The 20286-nt window shown below is 44.1% G+C and overlaps 1 protein-coding gene across 33 annotated transcripts in view; it reads left to right on the top strand.

Annotated features, from left to right (window-relative positions):
• LOC106589326 (transcription factor 7-like 2) overlaps nucleotides 1-20286 on the top strand; it is a 100727-nt gene that overhangs the window by 16550 nt on the left and 63891 nt on the right. For all 33 annotated transcript variants that reach the window (XM_014179145.2, XM_014179138.2, XM_014179152.2 and 30 more), the window contains exon 4: nucleotides 18303-18404. In XM_014179145.2, coding sequence (XP_014034620.2) covers nucleotides 18303-18404 — 102 coding nt within the window. The remainder of the gene's footprint in view (nucleotides 1-18302; nucleotides 18405-20286) is intronic.

The following is a 20286-nucleotide window of genomic DNA, read 5'->3' as shown; positions in this document are numbered from 1 at the left end:
GTGCAGGCTATGTTATGTGTGACGTTTTTGAGCCACTATACAAATTCGACAGTCACAAGACGGGGTCTTCAAATAGGCCTATGGCACGTCATGGGAACTGTAGCCTGCTGTTCAGATGGGTTAAATGGAAACTGAAATCTGGACACTGACTGTAGGTCTATAACCTTTCACCTCAGCCTTAATATTAACTCATGCAGAATTAAGCATATCTTGCAGTAAAATGATACACCAAATTTAGGCAAAATTTGGACTTGTGATCAGGAGTGGAGAAATATTATTTATTTCAGCATCTTATGCGAATGCGCAGTTAGATACCGTCTGAAGAGGTGCTGTCTTTATCAGCTGATAGTATTTAGTCCACAAAAATATGTATCCAAGCCAAACTAAAATCTTACCAGAAACATGTTTGGTCGGTTTCTCAGCTTTCTATTTCAGCTTTTCTAAGATTAACATATTTTTTTTTTTGTTATTGCATTTTCTCTCTGGTCCCTAAACATCTTTGCTCCACGAAAGTAGCAGAGATCACAGAGAACTTTACTGTTGTCAACTAGACTGACGCGTTCATTCTATCAATATGACATTATTCTGGTGAGTAAGGGTTTATTTAGTCTTCTAGGGCAACATATAAGGACAGAAGAGAAGCTGCATGTATATAATTATTGACAAGTTGACTAACAAATAGCCTTCCAAAATGTCTGAAATTATAAGCAGAAAAATATATAAAAAATCCTGCACCTCCTGTCAAAATAACATTCTGCCATCTCTGACTTTAGCCTACAGCGCATTGTCTATATTTGCGGGTTAGGGTCGGGTGCGGGCCTCAGATTTTCAATTTATCACATATAGTCAGGTGGTTGCGGATGGGTTATTAGCAATTGCGGGCAGGTGCGGGTGAACAAACAGCTGACCCGCGCACCACTAATACACACAAGTACTGGTCCGTGTCAAAGCCCCAAAACCTCCTTCAATTTGGAGGGACGAGAGAAGCCCCACAAAGTCATGGTGATCCCTGTGTGCATCCAGTGTAACCACGAGAGGGCGGAGAGATAAGGGAGGTGAGGGGGGCTGAGGTGGGCAGAGGGTGGAGCTGTTTTAACTCTGATTTCACGTCTGGTTTTGTTTTGACTCCTGAGGATCAGTTTCCCTTGGACAGTGTCCAGAGACTACAGAGCCTGCTTTTTTTCACCCTCCTCTGAAATCCCAGAGTGAAGGGTCCTGTAAGGCCCGGAATTGGATTTGAGATTTTATCTTGTTGCATGTAGTAAACAGGACAAGGAGACAAGGGGTGAACTCTGCGTGTGTGTATGGTATGCATATTCTTTGCATCCCCATTGTGGTAACACGCCTAGATCAGAAAAGGAACTTAACAACTATATCATGATTACACATATACACACACATTCACGTACAAACACAGGATGCATGGCTGAAAAAGACATTAGACGATGTTACCAGTGTGGGCTGGATGGCGTCTTGCAATACTTCCGCTGGGAGCGGTCATGGGGGAGAGAGAAAAATAAGGCCCAAACAAAAATAACCGTTTTAATTGCTATGGCGCAGCCACAGTGTGGCTGGCAAGGCCCGGGTGAGGTGGCACCAGCCATAGGGGACCATGACCGAGACTGGGCGAGGCTCCAGGGAAATTATAGGGTGCTCAGGGCAAGAAATAGAGCCGGCGGCCTCCACTGCCTGCTACCCCTTCAGCAGTCCGCCTGCTCCACTTCAGCTATCATCCCCAAGTGCTACTGTTGCCATCTCCTACCACTTTCCGCTCACTGTTTCATATTGCTGCTCCAGAGATAATTGGAGAAAGGTACTCCCACATACACAGCGTCTTCCTTCAAGGTATCTTTTCAAAGTTACTTTGTTTCACGTAGTCAGCGTTTCAGTCAATAGACCTGTGTAGCGAGAGGCCTAGACATTCACAATGTGGAAAAAACCCTCCATACTTTCTAGTGTAGCAATATTTGGGCTACGTTTCTAGATTTGAGGTCCTCGTTTTTATTTTTTCTTCCCCCTTTCAGTGTTTTGGTGTACTCTGTGCTTATTTATTCTAGCCTCTCAGGCTATCTGTTTCTCTTTCTCTCTTCTCTCTCTTTCTCTCTGCTTCACTCTCTGCCTCTTCCTCTCTCCTCCCTCTCCCCCTCCTATCTCACACAGTATGTGCTCTGATTACCTCTCGAAACTGGCAATAAGTTGATTGCTTTACAGAGATGATGTAAGCCCATGCCCTAGGGTACATCAGGTTGGATTTCTCCTGCTTTATCTTGTAAAGCCTAAATTAACAGCTGGTTTGGTTTGAGTTCTTCTGGATCTGACTAAAGGATTAGGCTTCGTCCTCATGTGAGTCAATCTGGTTTGATTTATTGCAGGTCTATCAAAAAAGATCAATGGGAGTCCTTTTGAAAGTAAATCCTTAATGTCATCATTGGGATTTTTTTTCTCTCACACTCTCTCTTTCTTATTCTCTCCCTCCCCCTCTGTCCTCATCTATCCTCCTGTCTTTTCTTCCTTCTAACCCATCGTTGATAAGGAGGGAGCTAGCGATCTGCCCTGTCGATGGTATTCTGTTGTATCACCGGATGGATTTTTCTCTCGCTCATTAGCTATCCATCACGGCGAGGCAGACTGAAGCCGAGCTTTAGCAACACAAGCCCTGATCACACCCCAAACGTGTCACCTTATTTTTATTTTTTATTTTTTTATTTTTTAGTGCATCCACCCATTTCTGTATTTTCTCCACAGTTCAGCCATCACTCAGATATGCTCTAGTATGACTACAGAGCCTGAGCACTAGCCTAACTTTTGTTTGCTTAATTTCTCTCTTGCTGTATGCACTATTTCCCAAAGAAATTCAATGACGTAACCTAACTATTTTTTTAAAAGGTCAATGAAAGCCTGAATGTCTTATACTGTAGATTGGACGTAATGGTTCTGCATGTGAATGAATAGCAACAAAGGCCTTATCCTTCAACTACTCATTTTCAATGGGAAGTGCCCCATCTGTTTTGTGTTTACATACAATACCTTAGCACTTGATGCGAGGGAATAATTTGTAGTTCTATCATAACCTATACATTCAGCCACTCACATTGCCTAGGCCTACTCGTATTCAGACACACACAAAGACATGGAAATGCAAAAAGTCCAGATTGACCTGGCAGCTGTTGCGAAACAAGATCCAGCCATGTTATATATTCCTCCCTCTCCCCTTCTCTCTCCCCTTCTCTCTCTCTCACTCTCTCTCTCTCTCTCTCTCTCGCTTTCTTTCCAGTCTCACGTTCTCCTATTCCTCCAACAACAGGCTCATTATGTTGTACCTCCAGTCTTTTTTCCCCACTCCCTCTCTCAAGGCCATGACTCTTAAGGAATCTGTAACTTGAAGAATAGGGCTGTGGTGGTGACCGAAGGGTAGATGGACAAACACAACTGACATTGATATTGGCTGGGCATTTAGATGTGTGTGTTGGGCGTAAGACTGCTTGTGAGTTGATGTGTTTGTTTGTATGCTATGCAGTGTTCTAGTTGGTTCATGGATGGCAGGGATAGTAGTTTCTCAGAGTTCTCTCAAGGATGGTTCCTTGTTCTCCCAATCAAGGGGGGAAAAGTGATGGGGGAAAGATTGATACAGTTACATATCAAATCAGATCAAAAATCAAATCACATTTTATTAGTCACGTGCCAAATACAACAGGTGTAGACCTTACCGTGAAATGCTTACTTACAAGTCCTTAAAACCTCTATAGGGTATGTGGGACGAAATCGTCCCACCTACTCAACAGCCAGTGGAATCCCGTGGCGCGATATTCAAATACCTTAGAAATGCTATTACTTCAATTTCTCAAACATATGACTATTTTACACCATTTTAAAGACAAGACTCTCATTAATCTAACCACACTGTCCGATTTCAAAAAGGCTTTACAACGAAAGCAAAACATTACATTATGTCAGCAGAGTACCCAGCCAGAAATAATCAGACACCCATTTTTCAAGCTAGCATATAATGTCACAAAAAACAAAACCACAGCTAAATGCAGCACTAACCTTTGATGATCTTCATCAGATGACACTCCTAGGACATTATGTTATACAATACATGCATGTTTTGTTCAATCAAGTTCATATTTATATCAAAAACCAGCTTTTTACATTAGCATGTGACGTTCAGAACTAGCATACCCACCGCAAACTTCCGGTGAATTTACTAAATTACACGATAAACGTTCACAAAAAACATAACAATTATTTTAAGAATTATAGATACAGAACTCCTTTATGCAATCGCGGTGTCCGATTTTAAAATAGCTTTTCGGCAAAAGCACATTTTGCAATATTCTGAGTAGATAGCTCGCCATCACGGGCTAGCTATTTTGACACCCACCAAGTTTGGCACTCACCAAACTCAGATTTACTATAAGAAAAATTGGATTATCTTTGCTGTTCTTCGTCAGAATGCACTCCCAGGACTTCTACTTCATCCACAAATGTTGTTTTGGTTCAAAATAATCCATAGTTATGTTCAAATATCCTCTGTTTTGTTCTTGCGTTCAAGACACTATCCGAACGGTGACGCGCGGACGCGTATCGTGACAAAAAATGTTAAAATATTCCATTACCGTACTTCGAAGCATGTCAAACGCTGTTTAAAATCTATTTTTATGCGATTTTTCTCGTAAAAAAGCGATAATATTCCGACCGGGAGACGTCCTTTCCGTTCAAAGACTCAAAATCTAAAATGGACTCTTCACGTGCACGCGCACACCCGTCTCATTGTTCTCAGATCGACCACTTACCAAATGCGCTACTGTTTTTCAGCCTGGGACAGCAGAGTCATCATTCAATGTTCTGGCGCCTTCTGAGAGCCTATGGGAGCCTTACAAAGTGTCACGTTACAGCAGAGATCCTTTGTTTTAAATAAAGAGAGTGTAGAAGGCCAAGAAATGGTCAGAGAGGGCACTTCCTGTACAGAATCTTCTCAGGTTTTTGCCTGCCATATGAGTTCTGTTATACTCACAGACACCATTCAAACAGTTTTAGAAACTTTAGGGTGTTTTCTATCCAAATCAAACAATTATATGCATATTCTAGTTTCTGGGAAGTAGTAATAACCAGATTAAATTGGGTACGTTTTTTTTTCCGGCCGTGCAAATACTGCCCCCTATCCCCAACAGGTTAACCAACAGTGCTGTTCAAGAAATAGAGTTAAGAAAATATTTACTAAAGGATCAGGATATTATGTTGGAAGATATATCGTATCATATCGTTTTGGTAATATCGCAATATCATTTTTGCGCTAGTTGGCTGTACCTGCACAAAAACTTATTTTAAATAGGGAGACAATTTGTTTTCAGCACTTTTATTTCCATGACTGATCAAAACGAGTTTTCTCATGGCTGTCTCTTGTCCCTCTGCGGAAGACATATGGTGAGAAAGATGTTTCCAACATTGAATCACAACAAAAATTGAGTATCGAATCGTAATACATATAGAATTGTGAGAATCGTGGGTATTGCAATACATATCGTATCGGCACCAAAGTATCATGATAATATTGTATCATGATGTCCCTGGCGATTCCGAGCCCTGCTTTTCATCCATCCTCAACCATACACCTCCCTGAGGTGTCCTCTGCCTTTCGCCACTCTTTTTCTTTGGTTAGATTTTGTGTGTGTGTCTGTGCACGCAAGTGTGTGTCTGTGTGCAGCAAAAGCTTGGGGCCGATCGATGTCAAGTTCAGGTGTGTCCTCCTCGCAGACTTGGCTAGCTGGCAGACCAGGGGTGGAGGGGCTGTGGGGGGAGATCGACGGGATACGTGGGAACGAAGGGTTTGCTGTCAGCCAGCTGGACCTCTTAATCCTATAGCCTTGGGGAAAGGGTGTGTGTATGTGTCTAGTAAAGGTTTGACAATTTCAGCACACCTGCTACAGTATTTGGCCCAGCTGAGCCCACATTTTGTGTGTGTGTGTGTTTGTCCATGTCCCGTATTGTGTGTGTCTGTGCATTTCATCTCCACTGTGTTTGCTGTAGTCCTCACTTTAACAGCACACTGTATATTTATGTAGAGACGACACAGCCTCACCCCCTTGATGTTCGAAAGGCGATGGGGGTTGGGGGTAGGTACTGCACGGCTGGTTGGGGGATTGGGGGCAGGGTAACAAACACTGCCAGTACACCCCCCCCAGGATCAAACAAATGTCTATTCTCTGATTCATACACACATTATTTTCACCTCTCATTGTAGCTAAAACAACATAAGAGAAAGCAGCCGATTGCATCATCACCCGCCGTTCATTAAAAGCGAAAAATACTATTTAGCCACATTCCTTGCAAGCTTGCTCTCTTTTGCTCTCTCACTCACACCACTCTTTGTCTCTCCCTCTCCCCCTTTCTCTGTCCGTCCGTCTCTCTCTTTCTCTTTCTCTCTCTTTCTCTCTCTCTCTCTCTCTTTCTCTCTCTCTCTCTCTCTCTCTCTCACACTCTCTCTCCCCTGTCTCTCCCTAGCTTGCTCTCTCTTTTTTTGGCGTAGACTTTTGCATATATCACAGGCTGGCAGACTAAGAGCCTGGGACTTCCCCACGCCACACTCCAAGCCTTTGATCCTTTGCTTTGGAGGTAACATCAAAAGGAGAGGCATAGAAAGGCAGCTACTACTGTGAAGTTCAATGTTCAACTTGATGGCTTGGCTGAGGGCTTTTTTTCTCTCCTCCTCCCGCCGCTGCACTGCTTCCCTCAGCTGACAAAAACACACAGTTTGTAGTCAAGGTTTTTTCTAGTCCATGTTAACCTTTATGGAACCTATCTGGAACACAACAAGAACCAAAAAGCACCTCATGAATCTGTATCTACATCTTTTTTTGGTTTATATATAGGTTTATTCATAACCCCTGTATTAAGGTGTGCAGTGTAAATTATTGCCCATGCCAGGACCAATCATTTTCTTCTTAATGCTTGGATGACATGCAGCTCCCAATATTGCAGTGGGTTGCGTCAATGCTGGGCCTCGTTGGCGGATGGGTTCAGAAGAGAGGATAATACTCCATATTGTTTGCTACACGCATGTTCAGATGTATTCATCTGCCTGTTGTTTTTTTATCTGAGAACTGTCAGAATGTGTTAAGGGGAGGAGAACATCCAGCCTTTCAGGTCCCGTGTTGACATGGGCGTGCGAGGCACACTATTGTGTTCACTCACTGGTAAACAACACATAACTGATTTAATGTTGAACGCTTAGCTTATTATCAGCATCAGTATCTCAAAAATGATCCCTTCGAGGGAGAAAACTATTTGAGAATTTAGCTTATTCTGGATGTGGCCATGTGAAATACCACAAAACTAGTGAGAATATAGGATATATAAGGGCTAAATGGTATAATATAGTGAGACTCTGGCGCTACGGTAAAGTATTTTTTCCTCTCTCTCTTTTTTATCTCTGTCTCATTGCACCAATTAGTAAAGACTTGTGGACTGCTCTCTCTCCTCTCTCTCTCACACATGCACACACACACACACTCACACATGTCATTAGCCCGCCTGCTGTAACGCGGGCGGTTGTGCTGAGCTCTACCTTATCTCCATGTCAATCACAGCGTGTGAACATCAGTGTAAGGATCTCCATCCAGCCTGGCTGTCAGTGTGTGTAACGCCCGCTTTGGCCCCGAGCCGCACCTCCCCAGCTAATAGATGCAAAATGAAACTGATCAATAGATGGCCTCAGCTCGTTATCGACGTATTATCATGGTGTGGGATTTCTGTCTGTTTTTAAGGGGCTCGTAGGAGAGGTATGAAGAAGGGAGTAACAAAGTGTTTTCAGATGTACAGTATATCAGCTCGTTGGTGACAAAAATAAATCATTTTTTATTTTTAAGATGATTTTATTTATTTTAAAGTATACAGGGCAGAGGTCACAACCAGCAGGCTTTCTCACACTTTCCTCTGTATCTTTCTCCCTTTCCACTACATTTCCCTTGGCTGGGGGAGACAACCCCTAGGAAAACCAAACAGGGACATTTGTAGCAAAGCCAAACAGGGAGTTGGTAAAATACCTTATTAAAGATTCATCAATAATTGGCTTTTGTGCCCATGTTTGTGTGTCGGTGGTGAAGGAGAAGGTCTTCAGAGTCAGACAGATCACCCAGTGATTAAGCAAGGCTGTAATTAGCCGTGTGTGTGTGTGTGTGTGTGCACAAGACAGAGAGGGGTGTGTGTGCAAGGGGGGAGTCATTGGCAGTTGATTTGGAGGTGAGGGGCGGGGGCGCCTGGGTGGGGTACCAAGGGACAGGAGACGGGAAGGAGAAACACCCACGCAGACACAGCCCGGCCCAAGTAGCAGCCTTCCTGACCCTCCCGGGGTCCTATTGTCACGGCAGCGTCCTCCATTTTAATGAGCTCCAATAACCACATCCTTATGACTTATTTATTTATTAAGCCGCGACAGTGAAGAGCTAGTTTCCTACTGCTATATATTGTGTGTGTGTGTGTGTGTGTGTGTGTGTGTGTGTGTGTGTGTGTGTGTGTGTGTGTGTTTAATGGATGAACATTTTTTATTCCTGTATCACAGTCAATAAGATAATTTGGCCCTCAGGAACGGCAGATTAGTTGATGTGTTTAAACTAGACTTAATCTGACTCAATGGAGGTATGAGGATGTTTTCTGTAGGATACTGTATTAGTACTGAGTATTGCAGCTGCTGTAGCGCAAACTGTCTTCACAGTTTTGGAGGTGTAGGGCTCCATGCCTGTGTCCTGAAACCATTCATGTGTCCTGGAACCATTCTGAATTTTGAGCTGGAGCCCTGGTAATGGGTCTCTGGCCTGCACAGGGAATGGGCCTCATGAATATGGAGTCTAAACTGCTCCAAGGTGTGTGTGTGTGTGTGTGTGTGTGTGTGTGTGTGTGTGTGTGTGTGTGTGTGTGTGTGTGTGTGTGTGTGTGTGTGTGTGTGTGTGTGTGTGTGTGTGTGTGTGTGTGTGTGTGTAAACTGCATTTCTGTAGGTTGTGTGTTGAAACGGTGTGTGTATGTGATTCCTTTGTGTTGGTTGAGGGTGTAGATGTGTGATGGTTGAGTGTTTTAATGTGTGTGTGTGTGTACTGTATGTATGTTGAAGCCTTTGTGAAGGTTGAGTGTGTGTGTGTGTGTGTGTGTGTGTATATGTACAGTCGTGGCCAAAAGCTTTGAGAATGACACAAATATTCATTTTCACAAAGTTTGCTGCCTCAGTTTGTATGATGGCAATTTGTATATACTCCAGAATGTTATGAAGAGTGATCAGATGAATTGTAATTAATTACAAAGTCCCTCGTTGCCATGCATATGAACTGAATCCCCCCAAAACATTTCCACTGCATTTTAGCCCTGCAACAAAAGGACCAGCTGACATCATGTCAGTGATTCTCTCGTTAACACAGGTGTGAGTGTTGACGAGGACAAGGCTGGAGATCACTCTGTCATGCTGATTGAGTTCGAATAACAGACTGGAAGCTTCAAAAGGAGGGTGGTGCTTGGAATCATTGTTCTTCCTCTGTCAAACATGGTTACCTGCAAGGAAACACGTGCCGTCATCATTGTTTTGCACAAAAAGGGCTTCACAGGCAAGGATATTGCTGTCAGTAAGATTGCACCTAAATCAACCATTTATCGGATCATCAAGAACTTCAAGGAGAGCGGTTCAATTGTTGTGAAGAAGGCTTCAGGGCGCCCAAGAAAGTCCAGCAAGCGCCAGGAACGTCTCCTAAAGTTGATTCAGCTGCGGGATCGGGGCACCACCAGTACAGAGCTTGCTCAGGAATGGCAGCAGGCAGGTGTGAGTACATCTGCATGCACAGTGAGGCGAAGACTTTTGGAGGATGGCCTGGTGTCAAGAAGGGCAGCAAAGAAGCCACTTCTCTCTACGAAAAACATCAGGGACAGACTGATATTCTGCAAAAGGTACAGGGATTGGACTGCTGAGGCCTGGGGTAAAGTCATTTTCTCTGATGAATCCCCTTTCCGATTGTTTGGGGCATCCGGAAAAAAGCTTGTCCGGAGAAGAGAAGGTGAGCGCTACCATCAGTCCTGTGTCATGCCAACAGTAAAGCATCCTGAGACCGTTCATGTGTGGGGTTGCTTCTCAGCCAAGGGAGTGGGCTCACTCACAACTTTGCCTAAGAATACAGCCATGACTAAAGAATGGTACCAACACATCCTCCGAGAGCAACTTCTCCCAACCATTCAGGAACAGTTTGGTGACGAACAATGCCTTTTCCAGCATGATGGAGCAAGCCAAACGTGATAACTAAGTGGCTCGGGGAACAAAACATCGATATTTTGGGTCCATGGCCAGGAAACTCCCCAGACCTTAATTCCATTGAGTACTTGTGGTCAATCCTCAAGAGGCGCGTGGACAAACAAAACCCCACAAATTCTGACAAACTCCTAGCATTGATTATGCAAGAATGGGCTGCCATCAGTCAGGATGTGGCCCAGAAGTTAATTGACAGCGTGCCAGGGCGGATTGCAGAGGTCTTGAAAAAGAAGGGTCAACATGGCAAATATTGACTCATTGCATCAACTTCATGTAATTGTCAATAAAAGCCTTTGACACTTATGAAATGCTTGTAATTATCCATCCAACATCACAAAGCCAATCATCATCAACCTACTCAAGGTGGCTGCAAGTAGAGGCTCCAGGGCTCTAGCTCAACCTTCAACTTCTTATGTTATACTTTTAATATGACCACTTCTCCTAAACAAAGTCATGCATGTACACACAATGTGCACCTATTACCCAAACTTTTCCTACCACAGAGTGAGCTCCTTGCATAAGGGGCTCAGACACACCTGCTGTGCTAGCTTGCTGAGCTCACGTAGCCGCTAAGTAGGTCAGTGTGTACGAGAATCCACCGGGCAGCAGGACTTGGATCTGACCTGAACTTCTCATCTCAGCCCTGATCTCACTCTCTCTCACTGCCCACACTCACTGTGTTGCTCTGGGCTTCTGTAGACTAGTGTTGCAACAATAATAGTACAGTCATCAAGCAGATGCTTTCATCCAAAGCGACATACAGTTTACAAATTATGTGTATTTACTATTTGCTGGAATATGTCTGGGAAGAGGCCCATACATAGACATTGACATTGAGAGATGGGCGGTGGAGAAACGTGAGAAGTAACAGTCAGAGAACTGGAGACAGAAGCTGAGATCGAAGCAGTACCTGAGAGCAGAGCCAGCCAGGAAGGCCTGATGTTAAAGATGCCTGTGCTGTTCATTAGTGTCCCGGTTCTGTCGGAGGAACAGCAGGCCCTGCAGTCCTTAGCCTCCCAGCACTATTTATAGACAGGCCCAGAGAGGCCCTTAATGACAGGGAGGCAGAGACAGGGGGAGTCAGAAGTACAACACTGTTTACTTTCTGAGTCTGTATGCCGTAAATCCACCAAGAATTTGGAGTCTGGGGTGATGTCACATCGTTGGAGAAGATGTGAGTGCCCCAGTATGTCTGTGACTGGTCTTTCTTCTTCCAAGTTGGATTGGATTACTCAATCAGTTAGCCAATCAGTTTTGTTTCTCATTGGTTCAGATGCTTTTTGTCTTTCAAATGGAGCATTTTACTGCTGTTATTGATTTTTGTTCATTCCTTAGTTTAGTTAATGTGTTGCACAATCTTTAGAAACTTTCCAGCAAATCAGCTGGTGTTTGAATAGCGCATTTTGTCCACACCTGTTAAGTAAACAGTGTAGGAGCAAGACTGCACATATCTCATGAACCTGTGTTTGAGACCAGAGTTAACGTCCAGAACAGGACAGATAACGAAAGGGTTCAGGGACACATTTTGAGAAAACAAAGAAAGTAATCTATTCCAAAATAAACATTTTTTATTGAAGAGTACAATGTCTCAAACTCTTTTGAAACCAGCTTGGCTTTGGCCACGTTGTTTTCAGACAGTTCGTAGAATATGTTTAGAGGATGCAGGAGGCGGGACCGGGAGCCTAAAAAAACGTCCATATAAAAGTGTCAGGTTGAGTTTATCTTGCGCGAGAAGGGGGAGTGGGGGGGGTTGGAGTGGGTCGACGGCCCAGCGCTGTCAGGGCCTTGTGGAATCCCCTAACGGTTCTGGCTTTGGAGTAAATACAGGCCCAGCAGACCCCTTTTCCCGCCCCGGGGCACACAAACCCCAGGCCTTCCCACATTCCACTTTTATTTTCCTGCTTGCAAAACGCCTCTGGCTATCAGAGCTGGTGGGACTTTTTTTATTTACTCATAAAATGTGTATTAGAAGAACTAAATCAGTCATGAAGAGACCTCTCTCGTCGACTAACCTTCTCTCAGTTTTGGTTGGACTTTCTTCCCTCTACTCCCCTCACTTTCCGCCTGCTTATATCGCTCTTCTTCCTTCTCAAATGTGTGGTGTATCCTATAGATTGGGAAAAGGTCTCTCTTTTGACCTGGGGGATTTCAAAGGATCTGGATTGCATTATCCCCCCCCAATTACAGAAAATTACTGTTCCCGCCCCAACAATTGGGTGTATGTTTAACCCCTGCACCTGTGGCCTAGACAAAGAAACCCACAAATGTTAAGAAGGAAACACAGTCGCCCATCATTTTCAAGTATTATTTGAATGTAGCAGCTGTCCTTAGAAGAACATGAAGTTAACTAAACAATACTCTTCCTCAGACCATAGTCGAACTCAACCCCAATAGGACATGACACTGGGACACTGGGATAGTGGGATTGACTCTGTTTCGAATGGGTCTCTCACTTGTTTTGGGCACAGCAAACACAAATAAAGCTCTTTTAAATGTGTTGTTTGATTTGGTGTAATCTGCAAGCTGTCATTCTGATCCCGGGCCCCTGTCCCCAGGGTGTTATTGGACATGATGAACAGTTAACCACAGTGTGTTCTTGTGTGTGAGCATGTGTTCAGTAATGTGTGTGTGTGTGTGTGTGTGTGTGTGTGTGTGTGTGTGTGTGTGTGTGTGTGTGTGTGTGTGTGTGTGTGTGTGTGTGTGTGTGTGTGTGTGTGTGTGTGTGTGGTGAACATGCATGTCTCTTTGTGCATGCAAGTAGCTTTATCATTATCTTTAACTCTGCATTGTTGGAAAATAACCCGTAAGTAAGCATTTCACTGTTAGTCTAAACCTGTTGTTTACAAAGCATGAACAATTTTTTTATGTATTTTTTATTTGAGTATATGCGTACATGCATGTGTCACTGTGTGAATGCACATGTGTTGCTCCTTGTAGCCTACATGTCAAAGTGTGTGTTTATGTGTGTGGTACACGCCCACTGCTCCTACTGTATGTCTGGATGGCGGTGGCTGTGTCATGGCTGCACTATGAGGCAGCAGCCCACACGGCCACAGATGGGCCGGGGGCCTGCCGAGGTCTCCGGAGCAAGACCCAGGCTCCATATGTTGGCTGTAAATCCGAGCTGCTCGCCCCTCTTTCCCGCTCTCTCTCTCTCTTCCGTCGATCTCCCCCTAACATTGTTTACGTGGCAGGAATGCCTCTGGACCCCGTTCGGCCTGAGACCGAGATTCACTTCATCCTCTCTCGCAGGCCTGCTGGGAATATTCCCGGTGTTCCGAGCCACTTTGGCACGTTAGGAGCCCTATTTGTCTGATTGGGGAAAAGCCTCTGCTGTTAATCCAAACAAATATGAACAAGCCGGTATGTGCCGAGGCTCGGGTTGCTTGTAATAAACACATCAGATGGGGTTTCAACAAGAACAGGTTTCACAGCATTGACCACCTCTAGAATTCAGGGTAGCTGACTCAGTGCACATAGTTTATAGCTAATTAAAGTGCATGAGAATATTTTAATGGATTTGATTTGCTTAGCTTATTTTTCAATAAATACATTTTGGGAGTGCTTTAGTAACATTATGCGTTAGACTAGTGTTAATGACATATGTATCAAAGTATTTCAGGTTAAAATGTTCTAGTAGTCTATTTGTTATATATTTGAAATAAGAGTCCTCTCATATTCCAAATCAAATATTCAGTACTCTCACCCAACTTATGGTGTGGACATGTGAGGATGATGTGTGAGCACTCACAATGCACTCTGTTGTCTCCCGCTGTGTCCTTCTGTATAACGGATGGCACTGGGTTAGCCTCAGCTTCTTTGCATTGTGATGAAAGTTAGTGTGTCTGGGTCACATTCAGCAGCTCATACCATGTCAAGCTGAACTTTTGCATCAGTCACTCAAATATGGCGAGCAGACAGTCCAGCAGTTGGACCTTGGTAGTGAAATGTGGGGGCTTGGGGCTATTTTTTAAGACCACCCTCTTTCCCTCTATCACTCACTCTCACCCCCTTTCTAACCAGTTTGCTTGTCACTATGGGAAATCTCCAGGCGAGAGAGGGAGAGTTCATCCCTCTGTAAGGATTTAGAGGACTCCCTTGTCTTTTACTTCATCAGAGACAATTGAGTCATTCAGCTCCCATTGTGGGGCCCGGCGAGGCGAGGAGGGGCAGAGGGGGAGCGAGAGGGAGGAGAGGGGGAAGCCCCTGATGCACAGTGTGTACTCTGGGTGGCTCTTAGGGGCGAGAGATGGGGGGATGGGGGTAAAGGGAGGAAGAAGAGGTGGGGGGCGAGAGAGTTATCCTGGAACGCCGGAGCAATTTGTCACATTGGAATGGCTCTTGAGTTACCAAGGGGGCCCTAATAGTGGGAGAGTTTTTTTGGGTGGGAGGAGGAGCCGGGCGGCAGAGAGGGGTCAGGGGTCACGGCCTACTCAAGCCCAGGCGATGCATCCGTCAGTAGGCGTTGGAGGGAAGGAGGAGGGGAAATGGGGAGGAGGTGGGGTCGGAAAGCTTGGCACTCGCCGGGGCTCCGTTCTCCTTGGCATGCTTGTAAAACCTCCAGGAGGGATTAGCGTGTGAGAACATTTGCAATAGCAAGCTGAAGTGGAGCCGCCTGTTAGGGCATGTGCACTCTTCCTCTCTCCGCTCCAGCGCCACACTCTGGAGTGTCACCTTTCACCCCCCACCCACCACCTCAAGACAGAGGCTTAAGGGATGTCCCCTCACTGAAGGCCTCCCTGCGGTTGTGTCTGAATATTTGTGTGCATCTGTGTGCTCAGCTTGGACAATCATTTGGCAAGTCTAGTCTATGATAAAACCTTCCCATGACTGGAATCAGAATTCGTAACCTGCCATCCACCAGCCCCTCTTGCACCAGTATAGGCTGTCTTGAGTTACCTCATAGATAACAGTGGTACCATCACTCTCAACACTCCACTCCCCTTCATGGTAATTAATACCCAATATGGGTGGTCTGTAAAAACCACAAGACCACAACACTGGAGCTTTACAAGTCGTACTTTCCACCCTTCGACGCACAAACAAACGCAAACAAAGACAGTTGCAGTAAAAGCCTTGTGGGGGTCATAAATGAGTGGTTGTGGAGCCAGCCAGAGGACGGGAGTCAATAACTCCCTCAAGCACAAGCCACAGCAATGCACCCCGTGGTGAACTCTCTGCTAATTACCACTGATTTAGCCACGGTCTCAGGAAAGGTCGTGACACACACACAAGCACACACACAAATACACACATGCCACATGCTCGCAAACACAAACTCTTGCTGGTGTAGTAACAACCACAGACAGGCAGATGCACACAGCAACACAGTGTAGAAGTGTACAGATTTCTTCTAGCACAGGCCCATACTTAGAGGACAGAGACTTGCTCTGATTAGGTAGTTGAATAGGCTACAAGAAAGGACCTGTCGTCATCGGATAGCAGGGCAGCAGGTGGGCCATTGTTTTATTTAGAGGATAAGGATAGGAACACAGACGTAGATGGAATGACAACATTCCAATTCTCGCTCTGGACGAGTTCTTTGGCCAGAATCCTAGCTAGCCCTAGCGGTTGATGTTCCGATTGCATCAGAGGCCAAGATACAAGGCCAACTTGACTTGTCAGAATTTTCCTTTGGGGGGGGACCCAGTGTGGTATGAGGCGGCATCTTGTGTTTCTACTAGCCAACTCTAATGACTAGGGCTGTGACGATACCAGTATTGTAATATTTGTTTCCATGGCAAAAGTGAAAACACGAAGCAGACCAAACTCTTTGGTACTTTAAAAACCTATTGTATGTATGTGCTATAAATAAATAAATAAATGTGACTGGATGACAACATAATGATGTTTGTTTCCAACATTAGGACTGTTTTCCTTAAGAAGTTCAATCTGTTTTGTGTTTTGTTTCCTTGCCACGATACTAATGATCGTTCTGGCCCTACTAATGAACCCCTATTTCTTTCACTCTCCTTTTTCTCTTTCATCTCTTAATTTTGTCTTATTGGCTTGGTGTCTGTTTTCCTATCTGACCTTGTTGCGCTCGTTTTCTGTTGCTCTCCCTGTGTATATTTAGTTGTTGTTCATGTTACATGTACATCAACTGTACAGGGTTTTATAGTTCTTTGTGACTGTATTTTGCCCTCAATATTTGGACTGTCTGCATTCTCATCAGTTTGTGCACAGCCCCACCTGCAAATTCAGGGAACTCCTGTCACTGTTGGACATATTGTTTGCTTACCTATTTGAATGTACTCTCTTGCAGTAAGCGGTATGGAAAGGTCTTACACAGTGTGCCCTGCCATGATATTTAGTAGTTCTATTTTTCACACTGTACAATAAGTGCCTGTTTCACCCGGTTGACCCCCCAGTAACTTAACTTATGTTGGGGGCCTTCTCTGAGCGCAGGCAGCTGAGGTGACCTCAGTCTGTACCCCCTCCGATTAGGTGGCCTTGACATTCGTAAGGGAGACTATGTCACAGCCGATAGCAGGGTCATCCCCTAGGATCACTGGGCCAGAATGGAGTGGGAGCATTAGCTATAGCAAAGGGCAGGCACAGCAAATAGATGTCTAGAAGGGAAAGCATTCAGCTGTGGGTTGTGGAATGAGCGGGGGGATATTATGCTTTGCATTATAATGTTATTGCATTATGAGTATCCTTGAATCATTTGAAGGTACATTTTGTCAATATGACCTGTTGACAAGGAAGATATTGGTCACAATACTTAAGATGCTAGGCTTCTTCTTTATGATGGTCTTGCCCCTGTAAGGTCTGTCTTACAGTGGTTTAGACTTTGCTCTCCCTGATGGCTTAGCTCATAATTCAGAGCAACTGTTCTTCCTCCTCCTTCCTTCCTCGTCAGTAAACGAAATATGGTAGACTATGTCGCCAAAGCAATTGGCATATCATCTGATTTAAAGGGCTCTACCCAATTTATGAGAAAATGGTCTATGTCTCGTGTAAGTCTCTCGCTCTTTCTCTCTCTCTCTCTCTCTCTCTCTCAATCTCCTGCTCTCTCGCTCCCCCTCCTTCTCTCTCTCTCGCTCTCTCTCTCTCTCTCTCTCTCTCTCAATCTCCTGCTCTCTCGCTCCCCCTCCTTCCCTCTCTCTCTCTGTCTCTCTCTGTCTCTCTCTCAATCTCCTGCTCTCTCGCTCCCCCTCCTTCCCGCTCTCTCTCTCTCTCTCTCTCTCTCTCTCTCTCTCTCTCTCTCTCTCTCTCTCAATCTCCTGCTATCTCGCTCCCCCTCCTTCCCTTCCCGCTCTCTCTCTCTCTCTCTCTCTCTCTCTCTCTCTCTCTCTCTCTCTCTCTCTCTCTCTCTCTCTCTCTCTCTCTGTCTCTCTGTCTCTGTCTCTCTCTCTCTCTCTCTCTCTCTCTCTCTCGCGCAATCTCGCTCTGTGTGTATGTGTCACTCAGGCCTAATAAAGCCAAATCAATCATTCACTGGGAAAGTCACTAGGTGGATTCAGACCCATAATAAGGGCCAGTGGATCCACAGTGCACCGTTTTATGAGGCTGAGCAATAAAAGTCATTCAAGTCACCTGGAATCTCAGAGTGGTCACATTTATGGCATCAAATCATTCTAAACCCATAATCCACATACAGTAGCCTTCTCAGGCATAGAAGCAGTGATTTAGCTTACCTAAGATTTGGAACGGTTCAAATTCTCGAATGCATGCCCTACAACACAACTACTGTATCCCGTTCAAACTGCAAGGACATGTAGTTCTCTTTTTTAATGTTTATGTAACATATCTGTAATAAATGGTTTCAATCTACTATAGTCGTTTTTTCTGACTAATATGACACCGAAAACATGTTATGAGGCAAAACCCACCGTGTGTGTCACCCGCTATGGGATCCCCATCTGCTTGCTTTTGAGTTTGTTTTTACTTTCTAAATCATGTGATCACATTTAGAATGTTGATTCCTTTGTGTTAATGTTTTGGTTTTTAACTTTCTGCATTGGTAACATGTTTTTCTTTCTTTGTCCATTTTGTTTCTTTCTCACCATACAGTACCTACAGATGAAATGGCCCTTGCTAGATGTTAACCACGGAAGTCTTCAAAGTAGACAAGCACTTAAAGATGCCCGGTCCCCGTCACCAGCACACATTGTTGTAAGTAACCTCCTCTTTATTCCTTTACATTTCTCTATCTCCTTTTGCCCCTAAAACAGAAATACTACCCTTCTCCTGTATCCTGTATTGTATACCTCTGTATACCCTCTTTTTCCAACACAAAATCTGTTGAATGGATGTCAGTGACTAACTGAAATACCTAGAGACCAGGGTTGGGATCAATTCGAATTGAAGGCAGTCAAATCAGGAAGTAAACAGAAATTACAATTCAATAATCGAAATGTTTTTTTATTTATTTTCAATGACTTAAAATAAACTGAAAAAATGTCTGAATGTTAAATTCAAATCACTTCCTGAGTTGACTGCCTTATTGAGCCTGAATTGAGCCCAACCCTATTATAAGCATTATATTGACTGTATTGATTGCGTAAAGCCAATTTTAAGGGAAAGCTCACTCTGTGAAAGGGATAAGCTGGCAGCTGTAGTGGAGTTGCCAAAGTGGCAGATGGCCATTGCTCTTTGGACGGCCACGCCGCTTCCGACGCAGTGTGTGGCGACACAAGGCCCAACCCAGTGCTTACTGTACAGTAGAGTTTGCAGATGGATAATTAGCTTAACCTAATAGGAAACCTATGGAGATGACCCACAACCTCAGAGCAGGAATGTTTACTCTTCTGACTTTATGAGCATAGTGAAGGAGGAGCTATAGCCACATTGTTAACTAACCCACGCTGTTCACTTTCCAAAGAGCATGACCGCCCTGCGCCCGGGCTGGCTACGTGACTGGACAGTGATAGTCTAATAGGGTCCATGTCAATATTTAAAAAGCTAGTTCTCTATTATTAACAGATTTGTCCATGTTTGGCCAATGGTGGTATATAATGAAGAATATAAAAAGGTGTGGAATAAAAGTTGGTGTTAGTAAGGTGACTAAAAGTGAGCCAGTATTGGCATGGTGGGTAGCATTGTTTCTAGAGTTGTAATTAGGATAGTTGAGATAACGCCAACATTAAAGTTCATACATGGTCTCTATACAATAATATCGGACATACACTTAGTTAAGGCTACACTATTGACCCATTGTGCATATGAGTGTCTGATTGATTTAGACTTAACCACATAGCTGACCCTGCGTTGACCCATGGAGCGAATATGTGTAGTCAACATTTGTTTAGGTCATGAGTTTTACACAAGGATGTGAATATTTAGTGGCTTAAATGATGTTAAGGAACTGTCTCCACATGAGTCACTGTTGGTATTTGATAAGTAGAGCTAGTTTTTATGAGCCACAATAAAAAAAATACTGTCATCAATGGTTTCCAGTTCAACAGTAAGAGAAAGTTGGAAAACCAGCCCTCTTGGTCTTTTGCCTATTTTTGCTAAGTAAAGCTTAAAATAGTCTGTTTTTTAAAGCAGAAACCCTGTCAAAAGTTATGCTTAAGACAAAGAGATGGCGATGACAGTGCTCTAACGAACACAACAAGCAAACTCAGTAGGACAGGCTCTCCTTATTCTCAGAGAGACGCCAGTGTTATTTTTATACCGTAAAGTTCAGGAGGCCCAACTTGCGTGGTTATTTTAAGACACCATTTCCTCTGAAATCATTAAGCTGGTAGGAGGCAGTTAAGCTGCAGGTAAATGCTTCAGTTTTTATTCCTCCATGAGTCATATGGCTTTAAATACTTATCACCTCACATCTTCCATTGCTCCTTCGTACCGAGGGTTTTAAGAGTTTCGTAAGATGGCGTCCAAAACATGGTTACAGTTAAAATGCTTCGCAGTCAGAATGCATTAGCATCTTGTTACTCCAGCAAAAGCATTTATCTTCATTGTTTATTTATTTGTTTGATAAAAAACGTGGGAGTTGGTAAGATCAGAGGTGTTGCTGCACCTGAATGCACTTACTGTTAGTGTAAGTGAT

Source organism: Salmo salar, chromosome ssa28, assembly GCF_905237065.1.
Source record: "Salmo salar chromosome ssa28, Ssal_v3.1, whole genome shotgun sequence".
NCBI lineage: Eukaryota > Metazoa > Chordata > Actinopteri > Salmoniformes > Salmonidae > Salmo > Salmo salar.
The sequence above is the reverse complement of the archived record's forward strand: the minus strand, read 5'-3'. Positions and strand labels throughout refer to the sequence as shown.